This window comes from Urocampus carinirostris, chromosome 12, assembly GCF_059441175.1.
Source record: "Urocampus carinirostris isolate Australia breed hairy pipefish chromosome 12, RoL_Ucar_1.0, whole genome shotgun sequence".
NCBI classification, from domain to species: domain Eukaryota; kingdom Metazoa; phylum Chordata; class Actinopteri; order Syngnathiformes; family Syngnathidae; genus Urocampus; species Urocampus carinirostris.
In genome coordinates this window covers 9,671,713-9,693,166 of record NC_142360.1, presented here as the reverse complement: position 1 = coordinate 9,693,166, position 21,454 = coordinate 9,671,713, and the positions used below count along the sequence as shown (strand labels likewise).

Sequence of the window (21,454 nt, the reverse complement as noted above, 5' to 3'; positions counted from 1 at the left end):
TTCTTTTCATTCTTACTGCTCTCCTATCTTTCTTACAGTCTCTGTTGGACACATGCTTGGCTAATGATGGCTATAGTCACCAGGAAATCTAATAAAACATGAACTACAATTTAGGCCAATTTCCAAGCACTATCTTGTAAATCTTTTGCCTATTTATCCTAACATTTTTCATCCTGATTTTCTCTTTTAATTCTATATTCAATGTTTATCTTGGAATACGTGGTCAGCACGGCGGCACAGTGGTTAGCACGTGTGCGGCACATTTCTGAGGTCATAAAATCGAACCTCCTGTGTGGAGTTTGCATGTTCTCCCCGTACTTGCATGGGTTTCCTGCGGGCACTCCGGTTTCCTCCCACATTCCAAAAAGATGCATGTCAGGTTAATTGGCCGGTCCAAATTGTCCCTAGGTGTTAATGAGCGAGCAAATTGTCTGTCCCTGTGTGCCCTGAGGATAACCGGTGCAGGTAATGGATGGATGGATCTTGGAATACCACATCTAATCTTGTAGTGAACAATGTTAACTATGTTATTATCCATCTCTCATCTCATTAACTGTACCGCTTATCCTTATTAGGGTCGCAGGGGGGCTGGAGCCCATCCCAGCCATCTACGGGCAGTGGGCAGGGGACACCCTGAACTGGTTGCCAGCCAATCGCAGGGCACACAGGGACAGACAACTTACTCGCTCAGTCACACCTAGGGACAATTTGGACCGGCCAATTCACCTGAAATTAAGAATTATTATCAATGATTATTCAAATTCAATTTTGTTGTCAAATGGCAGTAGGAAATGAAAAGTTAATTTTACTGATTTACTCCCCTATTCGCCCTGATAATTTTGCTTTTAGAAATTCCAAGGTACTGCAAAACTTTGCTAATCACAGCACGGCGGCGCAGTGGTTAGCGCTTGTGCGGCACAGTTCATGTCATGGGAACCTGTCGTGGGTTCAAATCCAGCTCCAGACTTTCTGTGCGGAGTTTGTATGTTCTCCCCGTGCTTGCGTGGGTTTCCTCCGGGCACTCCGGTTTCCTCCCACATTCCAAAGACATGCATTTCAGGTGAATTGGCCGGTCCAAATTGTCCCTAGGTGTGAATGAGCGAATGAGTTGTCTGTCCCTGTGTGCCCTGCGATTGGCTGGCAACCAGTTCAGGGTGTCCCCTGCCCACTGCCCGATGATTGCTGGGATGGGCTCCAGCCCCCCCGCGACCCTACTGAGGATAAGCGGTACGGCTAATGAGATGAGAAAAGTAATCCTTAAAACTAAAAGTTTTCTGCGAACAGGAAAAGAAGTCTTGCTCCATTTTCAGGCATTGTTGATTATTTTAGGAATTTTATCATTAATTTCTGATTTATTCAAAGAAAAAAATAAAGAAACACCACTTGAATTACCCTTTTTTTAAAATAATTTCTCTAAATCCTGAAAGGAAAACTGTGTATAATAAGACACCTTCTGGTGACAAAAAATATTCTTTAAAAACACACAATATTAATTTAAATATCAAAAAATACATACATGAACCATTACAGAAACATATTTTTAAATACCTATAAGTTGATTTTACATGAGCTGACGTAATTGTCTGTCATCTTGCTGCTACAGCTACCCGAAAACCTCAAAAATGCACGGAAAAAAAACGATAAGTAAAATAGTGCGTTTCTGTTACTTTTAATGCACAGTATTCTTATGCATTCTTCTTGTGCTTTTAAGCACTCATTTCTGTTTTCATTACGCGATACAGCGACGCTTAGTGGTCAAATAATGCACTTCCCCTTTAAAAAAATACGTTACATGGCAGATAATGTTCCTTATACTGTAAAAACAGATTTTCCTAGAACAAGCTAAATTTATAGCCAATTAATGAAGTAACCCCATTCTGAATTTTGGGCAAGATTTTCGAGGGAAATATACTATAAAAACAGTTTAAACTGTAATCAATAACATCCTACATGTAAAAATATATTTTTTATGAAAGAATAATAAAAAACTAAAAATAAACAGCTTGGTCTGATTATTTCTTCAGAATTATCAGCCTCAATTTATTCCTAATGCTAACAATGTTAAACATTATTATGGTTCTGATACCTATATTCCCCCGAGCGTGGCTAGAATATTGTTTTCCAAGTTGAATCACATGCATTATATTGTTAAACATTTTAAACGTTTGTGTGTAATTTCTAAACAATTGTACCATAATAGTAAAAGTGAATCAATCTAATTACAAAACTGCTTATAATTAATATCGAACTTTTATTTTAAACACCTACAAGCCGCTTTGAATTGAGACCTAACACTCCTGTCATAAAAGATTGGCTAACTAAAAGTGAGTCACCCGGAGTCTTTCCGACAAGAATTTCGCCCAATACACACATGACTATTAACCTGCGTCTTGAAGGTGAATTTTCTCTGACAGACATCGCAGCTAAAGAGTCTCTCCCCGGTGTGCGTCCTCATATGCATCGTGACATAAGCTTTGGTGGAGAAGCCTTTATTGCACACAGGGCAGGTGAATGGTTTCTCTCCTGTGTGTGTCCGCATATGTGTCCTGACGTCCCGCTTGCAGAAGAAACAGCGGCCGCACACTTCACAGCTGAAGGGTTTCTCCCCCGTGTGCGTCCTCATGTGCGTCTTCAAGTGTGCTTTGGTGAAGAAGCACTTGCCGCACAGGGTGCAGCTGAAAGGCCTGTCAGCAAAGTGCCGCTTCATGTGGATCTTCAAGTACTGCTTGAGGGAAAATCTGTCGCCGCATACGCTGCAGCCGAAGGGCTTCTCAACTGAGTGCGTCTTCATGTGTGTCCTCATGTCCGACTTATTGGAGAAGCTTTTAGCACACAAAGCGCAGCTAAAAGGTTTTTCTCCGGTGTGCGTCCGCATGTGTCGCTTTAGAGTTCCCTTCAGGCTGAAGGTCTTGCCGCATTCGGCACAGATGAAATGCGCGCAATCGACCGGTGGCGCCAGATTGGATTGTGGTGGGTTGCACGCAGGGTCTGTCTTAAAAGACTGCAACGCTACGTCATCCATATGCAAAGCGCCGCAAAGCTCGAAATGTTCTTCCTGTTTCGTTCTGGAGGGGAAAATTGTAGTGCAGTTCATGCAAGTAGGAGGTTTGTCCAGACAGTGCTTTCTCTTGTGAATCATTAAGTATTTCTTCACAGGGAATTTTTTAGCACATGCGTCACAATTGTAGGGTTTTTCTCCTGTATGTTTGGCCTGCACGTGATCTTTTAAGTCGGACTTCCTGCTGAACCTCTTGCTGCAATACGAACACCCAAAGGGTTTCTCTCCGTTGTGTGTCATCATGTGTCTGTTCAAATTCCCCCTAAGAATAAACGTTTTGCCACATTTTTGGCATATAAATGGGTTGTTTTCACCACGTCGGTTCAAATGTTCTTTGAGGTCATTGCTATTCTCTGTATCGGATGATGGAGACAGAGCGTCTCTGCCTGGAAGTGGAACACAGTATGCGTCTGCTTGCAGTTCATCTGCTTTTGCATCTTCTCCAGTGCCTGAGCAGCTTTGGCTTTCCTTGTGCTCGACAGGTAAACAGCTCCCTTTGTTCTCCTCTGCCTTAAGTTCCTCTTTGACATTGGGAAGCTTTATTGGATCCTCCTCCTTCTCTGAAGCACCATCTTCCTTTTCACTCTCAACCAATACTTGCTGAATGTCTGGGAGACACAAAGGACATGTTAGCATTTTGATGACATTTTATTGTATTGATGAAAATAATACATATTTATTGTTTTGATTAGGGTGGATCTTTACCAATTTATGAAAACGTGGGAAAAGTAATGCAAGGGAGAGGATATTTGTTTAGTGACGTAATTTAGGGTGGTAATGAAACTATTCTGGTACAGAAAACGCAAAATGTTTATCAAAAAAGCAGGTTGATAAACTGATGAATCAAAATCAGACAAGTTTATCTTGTTGGGAAAGGAAAATCTTGGGAATATACCAGACGCATTTAATCCAATTTGAGGCTTGAGGACGGCGTCCAGTAGTTTGCGTTGTTGCTCATTCTCTGCTTTGGTTTGACCAAGTTCTTCTTCGTATTCCGAAATTGTTCTCTCAAAAAGTTCAAAAATCTCTTCGACGGCCACTTTAAGGCGCCGCTCCACTAACTCTCTGAAAACCCTCACTCTACACATGTTTGCACTTCCAAAGCCGCTAGCTAGCAGACAGGGAGACAAACAAATAGCTTCCGCCTTTTCTTCTTCGGTGGTGGGTTAAGGGTAGGCTGCTCCGCTGCCATCACCAGGATTATTTTTCAACCTTTATTGTAAAAAATATATTAGCCACTAATTATTAGCGTCTCAAATGTATTTAACGGTCCATTCAGTTTTATTTACTGCGTTCCACTTTATCTTATTTTATTTTACAAACAGGGATGATTAGAAGGGCGTAGTATATTTAGGTCAAGTCACATTTATTTGTAAAGCCCTAAATCACAAAATGTCTCAAAGTACTGCACAGGTTACAATAACACTATCCCCTGATCTTAAACCAACATGCAGGCAAGGAAAAACTCGAAACCTCAGCACGAGGAAAATAGGAAACCTTGAGAACCTTGTCAACTATTTTCGGTTTGTCTGTTTTGTTTTTAATATTGGACTCCAGCAAAGGAGATTGCATATGATACCACTTCTTTGACTGTTATACCTCACTTTTGTTCGTTGATTTGACTATGATGCACTTTTTACATCAATTTCATCAGTCAATCATGTTGCTGTTCTTTGATTTCCACATTATTTGGGGCTTACCTGCTTTTGAAACCTAGGAGATTAAATTTGTTTTTTTTTGTTCATTCCTCAGGAGGGGTCTTCTCTTATTGGAATTTCTTATCTGGAGTATGGGTGCTCTTCTGTTCTCCTTGCAAGTTCAAATCAATTGATGTCATTTCTCTTTAGTGGGCATCTCATCTCATTAGCTGCACCGCTTAACCTCAGTAGGGTCGCGGGGGTGCTGGAGCCCATCCCAGCAATCATCGGGCAGTGGGCAGGGGACACCCTGAATTGGTTGCCAGCCAATCGCAGGGCACACAGGGACAGACAACTCGCTCGCTCGTTCGCACCTAAGGACAATTTGGACCGGCCAATCCACCTGAAATGCATGTCTCTGGAATGTGAGAGGAAACCGGAGTGCCCGGAGGAAACCCACGCAAGCACGGGGAGAACACAGGAAGTCTGGTAGCTGGATTTGAACCCACTCAGGAGGTTCCCAAGACCTCAGAACTGTGCCGCACACGCGCTAACCACTGCGCGGCCGTGCTGCCCTAGTGACTAACTATAAATTTATCAGTAAGTTTCTGAGGGTTAAAACCATGTCCAGGCAACCTGTCCAGGATGTGCACCAATTTTCACTCAAAGACACTGAGCGTATACAACAAATAGGTACAAACCCCTATTCTATCACTTGAAGCAGTGTTTTTCACCTTTTTTTAAACCAAGGCATGTTTTTTAAATAGGAAATCTTTTCTAGCACACCACTGACCAAAAATGTTATAAAATGACACAGTATGTTTAATTAAAATATATTTTATAATACCCCCGGTTTTTACAGCACAGACACATAACAATAACATAATATTTGCAGAAAATGATTCATAAATGTTTAATAAAATTTTAAAAAGTGACATTGGATAATTTCTCATGGCACACCCGACGATCTATCACGGCACACTAGAGTGTCGTGGCACAGTGGTAGAAAATCACTGACTTAAAGTCCGGGAGTGTCAGCATTGGTGTTTATATACCCGGTGCACACAAGGCTGTAGACCTGCTTCTTAAAAGTGAATCTTTTATGACACGCGTAGCAGCTGAAGAGTCTCTCCCAGGTGTGTGTCCTCATGTGCACGGAGACGTAGGCCTTGTTGGAAAAACCTTTATTGCAGACAGGGCAGGTGAAAGGTTTCTCTCCCGTGCGCTTGCGCGTCCCGAGATCGCGCTTGCAGAAGCAGCGGCCGCACACATCGCGGCTGAAAGGTTTCTCCCCCGTGTGTCGCTTCATGTGCATTTTGAGGTGCGCTTTGGTGTTGAAGTGCTTGGAACTAAAAGAGCAAGTGGATGGCTTGTCAGCAAAGTGCCGCTTCATGTGCATGTTCAAGTAATACTTAAGAGAGAAGGACTCGCTGCACAGTGTGCAGTTAAATGGTTTCTCCGTAGAGTGCATCTTCGCTTGAATGGTCAAATCTGTTGTGCGAGAAGCGCTTGCCGCAGACAGTGTAGCAGAAAGGTTTCTCCCCAGTGTGGATCCGGATATATCGGTTCAACAATGAAGGACTTGCCGCGTTCGGTGCAGATGAAGCCGGTACGTTGCGAAGAGGCGGAGTTCTTCTCCCGGTCCGTTTTTGAAGAATCCTGCGCTATGCCATGTGTTTTCTCCGCTTTAACTTTGCTCTCCTTCACAGCATGCTTTTCCAACTCTTTTGCGGGGAAAGCGTTCCAGGACGCGGAGGAGCTGAAGGGGATATTGTTGTCGTGCTTCCGCATGTGCATGGGCAGGTTGCCTTTAGTCATTTTTGGAAAAAAGTGTTGTAGTACCATATTATAGACACAATAAAATAAAAGTTGGTACTATTTCAAAATTACTAATTTTTGGTGAAGTTCTCTAATTTTTATCTCCAGTGTATGTACCAGGACACTGTACAACCCAACAAAATATTGATACGTTTATTATCCCTTGCAAGAAATCAGGTTACATTTTGCTCGGCTCAGTGACTGTTGTGATTTATTCTCTTTGGCTAGTGAAGGATTTTATATTTTAACACATTTTACAATAAATGATTTTATACAAGTTACATTTATTGAATGCAATGGAGATTTTTCACAGAGAAGGCTTAAGTTCGATGACAGGTCGCGCCGTTCCAAGTGCTGAGTGTTTTGGCTGGGGAATTTTGATAACAGGGCGCTGACGAAAGACGTCAGGCCTTGTTTTGATAAACGCTTGGTGTTGTTATGAGTTTCTTCAGACATCGAGGAGCCGTGGAGCCCACGTGGGTTTTTTTTTTCTCTGGCCCACCTATGGGAGGAGTCAGCACACCAGCTTGTGAAAAGAACTTCAGAAGATGGGAGAAAGGAAGATCGATCGAGGGAGAGAGGCTCGACGAAGAGCGACACTAATTCGAGGGAATTCACTTAGTTAAATACTTTAAGAAATTAAATCTGCCCCCGCGTGGAAATGCCGCTCTCTTGTTCATTTTTCCATAAAGAAACGAGCATACATTGTTAGGCGAATGTAAGTTGTGTTTGGTTAATGGAGTCAGATAACTAATTCGAACAATTTGGTAAACGATACATTTTAATGTATTAATTTCCTAACACTAGCTTACTTGATTAGGCTAACAACTAGGCTAAGATTATCCCCAAAGTGACATCTGTCACTTCTACTGTCTCGCGATTAATGCGTTTCATATCCGATCATGTCCCCCTAAAAACATTTTTCTCCTTGGATCTGTACAAGTCACGTAGGTCACCCTTTTGCAGTATACTGAATTACTTCAAAAGGAGGGAGATTTGCATGCCTAACTTTTTAACGCTTAGACTCCAAAATAGTGTTCGATTTTGAACATCTCAGTCCAAAAACAACTACACCTATTACTTTAGTTAAGCAGCAGGTAGGAGCAGCCAAAACAGTGAATTTGTTTAAAATGAAAATTTAATGCCTTTTAAACGGGAAAATGAAGCTACTTGTTCGTTAAAAACAAAACGAAAAAAGAAGTGTTGAACTTGGGGGTTAAAATGCCGCACAAACCTGTTGAGTAAACGCCAACATGAGGTTTAACGTCAGCGTTCAGTAATTGCCGCTCGTTCTCTGCTTTCGTTTGTTCCTCCTCGTACTCTGCAGTGGTCATGTCAAAACATTCAAACATATCTTCAATTGCGATATATAGTCCCCGTTTCACCAGCTCTCGTAAAAGTCTGACTTTGCACATTTTCCCAAACTGTCCGAATACGAATTGATGTCCTTCGAGATGTTGACAAGTGTTTACTTTCGCCATTTTCTTCTTCGGTGGTGGCTGTAAATTCAATAACGTCTAAAGCAGTGCGCTGCTGCTATTCTCCGGAATGTCGTTTTAAAAAATATTCTCATTGTACATGTTATTGTTTGAAACTGATCTAAAAATCAGTTGAATTTAAAGTGGATTTCTAGCTCATTTATGCATGAGGTAAGCAGGGGTAGACTCTCTTAGATCCAATGGAAGAAAATCAACTGAAGATAATCTAACGTGTTTTTCAGACTGTCAGGGCACAAAAAGTATGGTTGTACCTCCATCAATTAATTTTCTGCGTCGCTTATCCTAAGTAGGGTCGCGGGAGTGCTGGAACCCATCCCGGGAATCTTCCGGCAGTAGGCGGGGAACACTCTGAACTGGTTGCCAGCCAGTCCCATGACACACAGAGACGGACAACTCGCAAATTCACCAGCCAATTAACCTAACACAAACATGTTTTTGGGGGGAATGTGGGAGGAAACCGGAGTGCCGCAAGGAAACCCAAGCAAGCGCACGTATATAATGCAAACGCTGCATAGGAAGCCTGGTAGCTGGATGCGCTAATCACTCACCATAACAGATGGCAGTAAACAGTGAGTGAAGCCATTAAATAGTAAATGAAAACAACAAAAAAAGCTACACTATTTAACACAGTTGGCAATGACAAGTCAAACTAGTATTAAGCAGCTGTCAGAAGAGGTGGCTCACCTTGTAGCAAACCACAAGGGGCACTATTTAGAGAAACTAAGGATACCATTAGCAGTACGAGCTACTGACGTATACATACAGTCTTCCTCCCAACATTTTATTTTAGCAAAAGTAGCTATATTGAGTGTATTTAGCCCCCCTTCGCGCGTGTGCAGTTTTAATTTTTTGTAATCACGCCAATCAATAATCTTTAATAAACACATCATACATACAACGATCATGATACTTGTTCTGTCGGAACCGCAGCACTGAGAAGCAAAGGAAAGAATGGGTGATCCTTCGCGTCGTTGGGGGTGGGATTCTTCTGCAGGCGAGTCGAAGTTAGCCACAACACTCGCACCTCTTAAACATGAAATTGATCGGATATACATCAAACGTACCTTGTAAAAAATGCTCGCTGCAAATCCTGGAATAATTTGAGGGCTCTGAGTCCCTCTGTGTGATTTGCGGCTAAACATTGTCGTCTTCTGTCTTCTTCAAAACGGTTATGATAAAATTCCAAAATGGGCGAGGAATCTTCCCGGCTGGTAATTAATAACCAATCTAAAAAGTTGTGGTTATTTTCTTCTGTTGTGTTTATTAGTTTTTGTTTAAACTCAACTGCCGATTCAACTTGTGCTCTGGTGTTTCCTGCCGTCCGTCATGGCTCTCATTCTGCCAGGGAAGGCACCGTGACATCACATGCAAAGGGTCATTAGAAAACTCCATGGCGCAAGTAAAAATCAAACAAGTGTACAACAAACATCCAGGCTAAATAGTGACACACACTTTGTGACACTTCATTCACATTTAGCATCATCTTTGGGTATGTGTCTCCTGCTAGGTCCATCTTGAATTTCCTTTTTCAAATCAATGTGAGAACCAAAACATTTTCAAGACTGTTTTTCTTATTGGATCCTTTCTTTAATAATTCATTTTTATGATCTTTATTAGGAACAAATTACAGAGATGAGCTTTAGGTTGCATCAAATTATCACCCAGGTTGAAACAATTGAGGAACACTAGAGAGAGTGATCATCCTTTCTCCGCCGTGCTCGTGTCTGCTCATTGTTGCCTGACTGACAAACGTTTTTCTGCATTCGGAGTGATTCACGTTGCCTCGCTCGGCCTCGTGCTGCCTCGTGTGTAGAATCAGATATCTCGCACTCGAGAAACTTTTGAGGCAGACCGAGCAGGTGAAAGGTTTATGTGTGGTGTGAGTTTTCATGTGAATCATCAAATACTTCCTCAAAGTAAAACCTTTGGCACAAATCACGCAGTGAAAAGGCTTCTCGTTGGTATGCGTGGCCATGTGGATCTTCAAGTCGCACTTCCTGAGGAATCGTTTTGCGCAGAATGAGCATGCAAAATGTTTCTCTCCTGTGTGTATGATCATGTGAGTCTTGAGGGACTTCTTATAAGCGAACGTTCTCCTGCACTCGAGACAGGAGAAGCGCTTACTCTTGCCTTTGGGGTCGGAATTTTTGGGCTGTCTGTGATCCATTGTGAGTAACAGTGAGGAGTTTGTCAGCTGTGACATCGTGTTAGCTGTGTCCAGTAGTGGAGTGAAATTGGTGTCCTGTGAGCATCCAGCTCCAGCAGTTTCTCTATTCTCCTCAATTTGGCGGCCATGAGACTGCAGCGATGGCTCTTCATTATCTTCTCGCTTCAAATGCCGGCCTGGCTCGAAAGCCCAAGTGAGCTGGCTGACGTGAGCCTCTTCCTCTAACCTTTGTAGCTGCTTTCTATCTTCCTGGTCGCTCCACAGGTCCTGCTCTTCTTTCATTTGAGAGCACTTGGCTGACTTCTGACTGATAACAGTGGCCTCTTTTTGATTCTCTGCCAATCCCTGTTGGATGTCTGAACAATACAAAGGGAACTTTGGATTAATATTACAGAAATGAATCTTTAATTAAACATTTTATTGAAAAATACCCTTCTCAAACTATGCACTACCTAATTGAAGAGGTGTCAGAATTTCCATAACAAAATTACAGCATTTTAACTTGACTGTTTTTTTAAATCAATATGGCACAATTCATTTTAATGCCATTATTTTATTTCAAGTCACGTTTTTAGAATGTGTCATCAGTTAAATTAATATTGCTCAGATCGACTCTGAGATGTAAGTGGGACTGTAAGTACCGATATCAGGTATCACTGCAGAAACCAACATTTTTTATCAGTACTCAAAAGAGTAACGATACCAGGCCCTCAAATAGCCATTTAAAATCAGGAACAATGAATCCAAAGTACATTAAAATTAGACAAACTCAATATTAAGGATATGTTACGTTGGGATTGAAAAATAATTCTAAATGTAATTGTTTTCTTTTTATTACAGAGTGAAGATTTTTTTTATTAAAGGTATTGGTTTGTGGTACTGTTCTCCAATTTAGGATATCAATTTAAACTTGAGCATTATGGTAAGTATATTTCGAAGTTTGACTTGTGGTAAAAAGTATGTAAACTATACAGCAAATAATTAAAAAATAAATATGTGGCCTTATTGATACCTAGAAACCCTTGATCTTTATTCTCCACAGAGACATCAATCAATCGGATTTAATTTATAAAGCCCTTTAAAGCAACGAATATCAACTTAGAGCGCCGAATAAAAACATTAAATGTACAAAATAAAAGAAAATGTATGACTACTTAAATACATAAAGCAAATATTAAAAGATAGGTAGAAAAAAATAGTCGCGAATGTGATCTAATATGTTCAATTGACCATTTCTACATGACACCACTTCTTTTATATCATAACTACTTCTTCACATTCTCTATTACGAATTATTAGTTTAACGTTCAAGTAAGACAATTGCGTCAAATTTCGGAACATGTTTCAATGAACAATGTTGGGCGTGGAAAAGTTCTACGATTATTATAGAATCTTTGACGTAGTTGACGTTATGAGAGTTACACGCATTTCCCAAACCAACAAAACTAGAAATAAAACATAACATGTGACGCCAACAAACCATCAATATGTATCTGAACATGGGGCTTGAGAACGGCATCAAGCAGTTCGCGTTGTCGTTCTTTCTCCTCGTTGCTCCGACTAAGTTCCTCTTCGTACTCCGCAATCGTCTTCTCAAAAAGTTGAAATATTTCTTCAACGGCCACGTTGAGCCGCTGCTTCACCAATGTTCTCAAAATTCGGACTTTACACATTTTCGGTCCACGATTTAAGACTAATCGTGTATAAACAAACGTCTGCCTCGCCTAGCTTAGGGCGCTGACATGTGACGTCACTTCTAGGCGACGGTTAACCGCTAATCAAGAGCTTGATTATTCCTTCACGTTAAAATTAAATACAGGTCCACAATTATACCCCGTTTACATAAATATCTGTAGTAAATCCACTTGAATATAACACATAACACAAACATATGCCATTCAGATGGATGAAAACATCAATAAATCACCCAATACTTAAATATACGACACAAATTCTATATATTTCTTTGTGCATTTTGTCGTTTATTTTCGTGACGTCGTATAGCAAATACCAGATTTACAAGTTAATTAACCTACATCCTATTTGTTATTGGATTGGCAGCACAAGAAAGCCATATATAAACTGTAGCATAGGGCTAAAAATTATTTGTCTTAAATTAACTTAAAAACTAAGTCTATGTGCTGCTACTTTTGAATAAAATAATAAATTGGTAATCCTTCATTATATAAAAAAAAAGTCCATGCAACAAAGTACTGGATTACCTCATATGCGGTCCCTTCTCAAGGTTTCTTAATTTCCTTCATGTTTTTTTTTTTTTTTTTTTAGTTTTCCCTTGCCCTCATGTAGGTTTTAGATCAGGGGATGGTGTAACAGTGGTCTGTGCAGCACTTTGAGACTATTTGTGATTATACAAATTAACATGACTTGACAATACTGTAGAGCAGGGGGGTCCAGATTTGGCAAGCTGAAAATGTGAGGGCCGACTATTTAGCCTGGCATTCTTTGAACAGTATTTAATAAATTCACCTTCCATGAAAGGTTAGCAGTACTTGGCAATCAGTGTTACGACCTGATAGCTCACCTTTGTAGCATTTTCATTTGACATGAAGGTTCTCGTGAAAAATCGTTGCTGTGCCGTTAAAACAGCTTCCAGTAGCTTCACCTTTTCATAGCGTTCATTTCCAGTTAGCTTTTTGTAATCAGCATGTTTTGTCTAGCAGTGCTACTTGATATTATAGTCAAATAAACATGGCTTGATTTAAGTTTACTCGAAAACAACAAGTGTTGTGGAAAATAGACTTGCATTTGTAGAATAGAGTTGCATACATTTAGAAATGTAGAAAGACTTGCTTACATTGCTTACAGTAGTGAGGGAATGTTGACATAATTCGAGAAGATCCTTGGCAAGACAGTTGAGTTTCCCTAAAAGGGCATGAGACCTGCAAGGCCCTTCTTCAAGGACTCTCTGAGCAGACTGAGGCGAACAACATGTCCTAATAAGGGTACGACAGCATCTTCCTTGTTGATTACTGAGGACTAGGGCCGCCTTTTGGGTTGTACTCAAACTGAAGCTATAAAAGCATTGTTATGTCTGGAGTTCTCTGAGTTCTTTTGGGATGACGAAATAAAAGGCTCCCCCTCATGGCTGGTTCCCGATGTACTTAATTCAATCACGAAAGAAGACTTAAAAGATTATCGAACCTACATTTTCTCCTACACAAGTCTCATGGAAAATTAGGCAGATGCAGTTGTTTCGGATTTTGGAGAAAATATAGTTCAGTTTCCACTTTTCCTGAAAGCGGCGGCCCTCACAATCAACTTTCCTTTTTTAGTTGCCAAGTCAGAAATGGGGTGGGCTAAAATTTTCAAAGAAAGACAAGGGCAAGGTGGCCAAAAGGCTACTGTCATAATCTAGTCAAATGTTTGATTTTTTGGGCCAAATTTATTTTATAAGTTAACATCACTGGCAGGCCACATGATTCATTTTATGACAGAGGTGGTGGGCCAGTAAAAATTTGATCATGGGCCGTAACTGGCGCCTGGGCCGGACTTTGGACAAGCCTGCTGTAGAGGATTAAGCAACATGTTAAAAATGTTCTACTCGACCAAAGTAAATAGGGCAATGACATACAGTGGCTTGCGAAACTATTTGGCCCCCTTGAACTTTGTGACCTTTTGCCGCATTTCCAACTTCAAACATAAAGATATAAAACTGATTTCTTGTGAAGCATCAACAATAAGTGAGACACAATCATGAAGTGAAACACAATTTATTGGGTATTTTAAACCTTTTGAACAAAAAAAAAACTAACAAGTGCGTGTGCAAAATTATTCAGCCCCTTTACTTTCAGTGCAACAAACTCTTTCCAGAATATCAGTTGGGATGTCTGAATGTTAATCTAAATGAAATGATCTGCATTTTTATAGCGCTTTTCAAGTCAATGACTTCCCAAAGCGCTTTACAATGTGCTCCATATTTCCCAATACCGGCCTTGCAGCCTTGTAAGGCGCTAACTTGCTTATTGGGGGTATTAGGGGTTCAGTGTCTTACCCAAGGACACTTCGACATGTAACACGGACGAGCCAGGATTTGAACTGGGATCCGTTGATCCCAAGACGAGCGCTCTACCTCCTGAGCTACTGCCGACCAATGACCAACAATGATAAATGGAATCCACCTTTTGTAATCAAGTCTCTGTATAAAAATGCCCCTGCACTGTTAGTCTCAGAGGTCTGTTTAAAGCGCAGAGAACATCATGAAGAACGAGGATCACACGAGGCAGCTCAGAGATACTCTTGTGGAGAAGTTTCAAGCTGGATTTGGATACAAAAAGATTTCCCAAGCTTTAAATATCCCAAGGAGCACTGTGCAAGCATTAATATTGAAATGGATGGAGTATCCAACCACTGCAAATCTACCAAGAGGGGGCCGTCCCCCTAAACTTTCAGCTCATACAAGGAGAAAACTGATCAGAGATGCAGCCAAGAGGCCCATGATCACTCTGGATGAACTGCAAAGGCCTACAGCTGAGGTGGGAGAATCTGTCCATAGGACAACAATCAGTCGTATACTGCACAAATCTGGCCTTTATGGAAGCGTGGCAAGAGGGAAGCCATTTCTTAAAGATATCCATAAAAAAGTGTCGTTTAATGTTTGCCACAAGCAACCTGGGAGACACACCAAACATGTGGAAGAAGGTGCTCTGGTCAGATGAGACCAAAATCGAACTTTTTGGCAACAATGCAAGACGCTATGTTTGGCGTAAAAGCAGCACAGCTCATCACCCTCAACACACCATCCCTACAGTCAAACATGGTGGTGGCAGCATCATGGTTTGGGCCTGCTTTTCTTCAGCAGGGACATGGAAGATGGTTAAAATTGATGGGAAGACTGATTGGTCCTGTATTTGGCTCTTTCTGGTAGAAAACCTGATGGAGTCCGCAAAAGACCTGAGGCTGGGACGGAGATTTGTCTTCCAATAAGACATCTCATCTCATCAGCTGCACCGCTTATCCTCAGGAGGGTCGCGGAGGTGCTGGAGCCCATCCCAGCAATCATCGGGCAGCGGACACCCTGAACTGGTTGCCAGCCAATCACAGGGCACAACTCACTCACTCAGTCACATCTAGGGACAATTTGGACCGGCCAATTCACCTGAAATGCACAATGATCCAAAATACAAAGAAAAAGCTACAATGGAATGCTTCGCCAAAAAAACATACTGTAAAGGTGTTAATGGCCAAGTAAAAGTCCAGACGTCAATCCAATTGAAAATCTGTGGAAAGAACTGAAAACTGCAGTTCACAAACGCTTTCCATTCAAACTCAATGAGCTTGAGCTGTTTTACAAGGTGGAATGGGCAAATATATCAGTTTCTCGATGTGCAAAACTGATAGAGATATACCCCAAGCGACTTGCAGCTGTAATCGCAGCAAAAGGTGGCGCTACAAGGTATTAACTCAATGGGGCTGAATCATTTTGCACACACACTTTTTTTTGTTAAAAAAAATGTTTAAAATATCCAATAAAGTGTGTTCCACTTCAGAATTGTGTCCCACTTATTGTTGATTCTCGACAGGAAATTAAAGTTTTATATCTTGATGTTTGAAGTCTGAAATGTGGCCAAAGTCAAAGTTCAAGGGGGCCAAATAGTTTTGCAAGCCACTGTACATCAATGGCATTTTTGCATTTCTAGTTGATAGACTTATTTGTTGTTTTTGTTGCTGCTAAATGTTATCGCACTTCTGCTACATCATTACAACTTGGGCCAGTCTCCAAACATCACCTTGTGATATGTTTGCCTATTTATCCCGACATTCTTTTATCTTGTTATCTTTTAAGTCTGCATTAAATGTCGCTCTTCGTGTGTGAGGCCCAAGTGAGGTTGAAACAATAATGCAAATCATAAAAACATACTGAAATTATTGATTGATCAGTCACTGGATCAAAAAAATCAGTATTTAAATATGTCAAATCAACATAGGTTAGTTACAACCGAATGCAGTTTACTCAATCATATATTTAATAACCTTTTCACTTATGAATAGATTCTTGCATCTTATTACCTGCAAACCCCCAAAGACAAAAAATAAAAACGAAACATGAATGTTGTTTCCCAAACGCTTTTGACCATCCAGCCCACCCATTCAATATTATCATTATTGTGCACAAGGCCAAACTATTTAAGTTTCAGCAGCTTTATCTCCTTCTGCAGTGGTCAGTGCATACGTGTGGTCAGAGAGCTGCCTTTTGCTGGCGATGCGCCCGTGACACACGAAGTCGAACGTTTCCTCCCTGGTGTGCGTTTCCGTGTGCCTCTCCCGCTCTGCTACGGTCATGAAGCGTTTGGGACACAGCGAGCATGCGAAAGGGTTGACCCAAGTGTGTGTCCTAGCGTGCACCGCTAAGCACTTTTTGGAGGCGAACCTCTTGGGGCAAAGTCGACAAATGAACGGCCTGTCACCCGTGTGCCGCATCCGAATGTGGATCTGCATCTGGTCGTTTCGGGCGTACGCTTTGCCGCAGTGTGCGCAGGTGAAAGGTTTCCTTCTGTCGTGCGTTTTCTGGTGCTCCATCAGCTCGTTGTTATCATCAAAGACTTTGCCGCATAGCAAACAGAAGAAAGGAATCCGGTAACCGTGAATTGTCATGTGCCTCAGCATGGGTTCCTTTTCAGGGAACGTTTTGGAGCAAAAGGAGCAAGTGAAAGGTTCCTCCCCAGAGCTTGTGGTTTTCCAACCATCTTTTTGAGTGACCAGCTCCTTGCACCGGAAATAGTCTCGGTTGTGTTGAGTTGTTTCAACTTCAGAATCTTCATCAGAGGTCTCTGCCAGTTCAGCGTCATCCCTGCGATTGTCATCGGAAGACATGGCGTCGTCAATGACTGACATTGGAACAATTGCATCGGCGTCCACTCCACTCGAACTCCCGGTGTCATCATCTTCACTTTTTAATGTTTCAGTCATCTTCAACGTGCAACCGGTTGAATTCTCAAGCCTGTGACTGATCTTCACGTCGTCCTTTTCCTGTTTGATGGGATGTGGTTCTTCTGGCTCTTGCTTCTGTGGAGCCTCAGAAGTGAGGTCTTCTTGACTTTTATCCATGACATACTGAATGTCTACAAGAAAAATGTGACATTTTAGAAACACTTATTGGGCGTTTGATGGGCATTTTAAGTTACTAGTCAAGCAGCTTGTTTTGCATGTGCGAGTACGTGACTCCTTTTAGATGCACTCAAATAAACTACTTTTTATTTTGGGCAGATTAGGTTTGGCATTAAGATCATATTTTATAGTCTTTTTCTTACTTTCACCAATTTCCTCCCGCAAAAAATGAAATGTGCGTGCAAGCGGAAATCACTCTAAAATCACCCCACCCGCTTACCTTCCTCCAGCTTAATGCGCTCCAAGGCTGGGACAACAATAACAAAGGTACGATAAAGGCAGATAGGCGTGGTGAAAAAGAATATATAAAGGCTCTTTAAACTCAGTTGGGTATTGTTAACATATACTCAATAGATATTTAATACTGTAATTTACTAAATCAACAATATGAGTATTAAAATACTATCCACAACTTGATGCCCTCTCATTACTGCTGAGGTGCGCACGCACCTGTTTTAAAATTCGCTCACTATTCAAATGATTTTTTTGCACTTGACTGGGACAAATTAACTACTTCCTACTTATCCCTCCTCTTTTTCTTTCTTTCTCCCATTATATTTATTGCCGTCTTTTTCTCTGTCTTACTCGTTTTTCTGTCTCTTTCCAGCTCCCTTTTTCTTTATCGTCTTATCTCTCTCGTACTTGCCTTTTCTCTCTATTTTCCATTTTCTCTCTCTCTCTATTTCACTCTCTTGCTCTATGACTGTTTGACTATTTTTTTGCACTATGATGACTTTGCACCAAATGCAATATAGCACAACCCTTACGATACCAACGGTATCACGATAACACTGTATATAACATCCCACATGCCGACATTTCTTGTGTAAATACCAAGTAAATTATAACTATAGCCTTATCCCCCTTGTTTTATAACCTTATCTTCTCTGTTCCTTTATCTTCTTGGCTCATACCTCACTGTCAATGTGTAAAACTGGAGTGTCATGCCCAATTTCGTTGTCACAATGTTAACCCATTTTGTAACAATGACAATAAAGGTATATTCTATTCTATCTTCCTTTCTTACTCTCTTTATTATCATTTTCTCTTACTCTCATTCTTTCTCTCTCTGTGCCTGTCTTTCTCTTCTTGCTCCCTGTCATTCTTTGACCCCTTTCTTGTTCTTTCACACACAGTCCTTTTCTCTGTCTTTTTTTCCTACCTTTATTCTTTCTACTTGCAATAATTAACAAGATAAAAACATAGAAACAACAAAGTAAGTAGTACAAGATATTTTGAGACTAACCTACCAGAAGAATTTTATCATTCTTCTTTTAAATATTTCAGAATTTCAAGTACCCTGGGAATACCTTTGCATACACCCAATTGAGAGCCACCGAGATCCATTGACTGAAATGCATAATGAACGTATTTTTTCCTTTGGAGGACAAAGATCACTAAATTATATGTATATATCCATCCATTAACTGCACCACTCAGTAGGGTCGCAGGGGTGCTGGAACCCGTCCCAACTAAGTGGACAGGGGACACACTGAACTGGTTGCTAGCCAGTCGCAGGGCACACAGGGACAGAGAACAGACTTGCTCATTCACACCTAGGGACAATTTGGACCGGCCAATTAAACTGACATGCATGTTTATTTTTGGTAATGTGGGAGGAAATTGCAGTGCTCGGAAGAAAAACATGCAAGCACAGGGAGAACATGCAAACTCCACACAGGATGGCTGTAGCTGGATTTGAACCCATGACCTCAGAACGGTGCCGCACATACACTAACCACTGCGCCGCCGTGCTGCCCATTTATATATATATATATATATATATATATATATAAAGGCAGGAAAATATGACTGTTTTGATCAACATCATTCAGAACACTTACTTGCTTGGTCAAGAAGCTTCTCAAGGTAAGCAACTCGCTGGAGAGCACAATCTCTTTCTACCCGCAATTTCCAAATTTCCTCACACAGCTGTGCTCGCTGAGTGCTTGTCAATGGCTCGGACATTTCTGGATCTTTTGTAGGGTCAGTTCCAGACTCTTTTTGTTTTTCTTGAATAGAATCGGATGTTTCAACAATCCTACATTTTTTCTTGGTAGACTCCCCAATGCAGTCTGTAGAATTTTCAATGGTTACAGTGACACTAGCAGCAGTGGATTTCGTTTCATCTGGAGAAGCCACGCTAGTTTTCCGGCACGCTCGTAGTGGGCGCATCTGGGGTTTACCTCTGCCAGGGACTGCTGTGCAAAAAAAAAAGAAATATCACTGAAATATATAACTTTTTTTTCATGGTTTTATCACCTTGTACCTGTTTGAGTTCTTTGTGATGGCCTTTTATGTGGGGCCATTTTTCGTCTAGGTTTCGTCTTTTCCTTTGGGAAAACAGAGGGCACATAATCTGGGTGTGTCTCTATGTTGACTTTAGTACCTAAATAGACATAATGATATTTAATTGGAGAAAAAAAAAACTCGCAACAGCATGTGAATTATTCTGTGAGCAAAGTCGCAGTTATACAATACTAAAGGGGAGAGTGAGGTCAGCCAACTAATGGACATTCCACTTGTCAATGCTGGAGGGGAATGTCAAAGTGTTCTCTCTTCTGGCTGTTCCACTAAGCTTTTGTGGTGTGAGCACATCACCTCTAGGGATGAGTGACATTTTCACCAAATGTAAAGATGAGCCTTCCATCAGAAGACCTCTTACAACTTTGCTTCAGAAACTTTGCATTGATCTTGACACCTTCAACATTCTCCACCAATCCAACATAGTTACAGGTTTTGGATTTTTACCTGCAAAGTTTAATTTACAAAGTCACCAGCAGACATATTGTCACAATCATCATCACTGTCGCTCTTGCCATCTGAACTCTCATATTCAGTGGCATCGCAAAGTGGAACCTTAAAGTCATTCTTCTGAGCTACAAGAGAGCACTTTTTGGGATCGTTTGGTTGGTTTTGACCCTTTCATAACCTCCTTATTTCCACTCTTCTTCTTTTCAGACCATTTCTTCTTTCTGCTGTGTGTCATCTCCTGGCCATATCCTGCCTCATCATTGGTGGGAGATCTTTCTTCTGAGCTACTGTACACGTCCATTTTTGATTTTTAGGTTTCTGAGCCCCTTTCTTCCCTCTTTTATCACTTTTCTATTGCTATTCAGACCTTTTTATCTTTTTTTATGTGAGCCTGATCCAACTCAATCTTCTAAGGTGTGTCAGTCACAATTCTTGTTTTCACTCTTTCTTACAATTCTGTTTCTTCTTTCTCTGGATCTTGGCAAGATAAGAATGGCTTCTGGAGACACATAACCCAAGTGAGCAGAACAACCAGATTTGTCACTTGATATGTGCTTGGGATTTGGCAGAGTGGCAGGCGGTTCTCCTGCGTCTGGGCCTGCTTCAAGGAAAGGAACTGTACTGTCATTGAACGCAGAGAATAAGAGAATTGCCTGGTCAGATGAAGGGTAATCCCGAGGCACTAGCAATGACACTAGGTTCATCTTCCGGATTTTGACCCACCTGTCATCATTGTTGGTGCATAGTCTTCTTGGGGAAACATTACCCTGTTGAAAGGGTATATGTCTGTTGCTCTGAAGTTATGTTTATTGGTGACAGTGCTTGCTTCACAAGTTCTGGGACCACGTAGATGGATACGGTTGCCCATTGGCACAAAATTACCCCACTCTCCCCTATGCCACTTAGAAATAAAAAAAACTGAATAATGATTAAACACATGCTTACCAGTAATAAAATGTTGACTACATATGTAAGTGTATTTGGATTTAGGGTCCCACGGGCAAGAATGATCCACCGTACCGTCTGTTTTCACCGTCGCTCGATTAATAGCCTCCAGCCATTTTTCTCTCCTTCGCTTCTGATGAGGAAGAATGAAGAACTGCAGATGGGTGTCCGAACTCTTATTTGTGTGACAACCCACCACACAGCAACTCTTAACCATTTATTATGATTGAAGTTGCCCATTGGACGACAACAAAAATCGCTTGCCCCCTAATCAAAACAGCGCCATGTTACTATTTACTGTCCCTTCTCTCGTCTTGACCGGGCCCCGTTCATGTCTCTTTCTTTTCGATTGTGACATGACTGTAGAACTGTTGGAAGTAATTTCTGGCCCCATTTTCAAAGATGGCGCCCAATCTGGGTTTGTGCTGTCATACAATTCTGTCTTGGTTCC

At 41.2% G+C, this 21,454-nt stretch overlaps 3 protein-coding genes and 1 pseudogene across 5 annotated transcripts; all 4 read right to left on the bottom strand.

Annotated features, from left to right (window-relative positions):
• Nucleotides 1-1,457: 1,457 nt before the first annotated feature.
• On the bottom strand, nt 1,458-4,224 carry LOC148354895 (uncharacterized). Its single transcript, XM_088349332.1, has 2 exons — nt 3,954-4,224; nt 1,458-3,666 (listed from the first exon to the last, which is right to left on the bottom strand). The coding sequence occupies exons 1-2, from the start codon at nt 4,144-4,146 to the stop codon at nt 2,330-2,332; spliced, it is 1,530 nt and encodes a 509-aa protein (XP_088205458.1). The 5' UTR covers nt 4,147-4,224; the 3' UTR covers nt 1,458-2,329.
• Nucleotides 4,225-5,676: 1,452 nt separating this feature from the next.
• On the bottom strand, nt 5,677-11,876 carry LOC148354894 (uncharacterized; annotated as a pseudogene). The gene is made up of 5 exons (XR_015852271.1): nt 11,660-11,876; nt 9,674-10,535; nt 8,909-9,038; nt 7,748-8,012; nt 5,677-6,503 (listed from the first exon to the last, which is right to left on the bottom strand). The product of XR_015852271.1 is annotated as an uncharacterized LOC148354894 (transcript).
• A 4,334-nt stretch (nt 11,877-16,210) lies between these two features.
• Nucleotides 16,211-17,252, bottom strand: LOC148354893 (uncharacterized). Its single transcript, XM_088349669.1, has one exon. It carries the CDS (start codon nt 17,242-17,244, stop codon nt 16,324-16,326), a length of 921 nt encoding a protein of 306 aa, XP_088205795.1. The 5' UTR covers nt 17,245-17,252; the 3' UTR covers nt 16,211-16,323.
• A 1,879-nt stretch (nt 17,253-19,131) lies between these two features.
• Nucleotides 19,132-21,220, bottom strand: LOC148354892 (uncharacterized). Of its 2 annotated transcripts, none has more exons than XM_088349543.1 (3): nt 21,004-21,220; nt 19,574-19,693; nt 19,132-19,505 (listed from the first exon to the last, which is right to left on the bottom strand). In XM_088349543.1, exons 1-3 carry the CDS (start codon nt 21,218-21,220, stop codon nt 19,132-19,134), a joined length of 711 nt encoding a protein of 236 aa, XP_088205669.1. The 2 variants fall into 2 exon arrangements, with proteins under 2 accessions (XP_088205669.1, XP_088205670.1); XM_088349544.1 differs by having other exon boundaries at nt 19,132-19,502.
• Nucleotides 21,221-21,454: the final 234 nt, after the last annotated feature.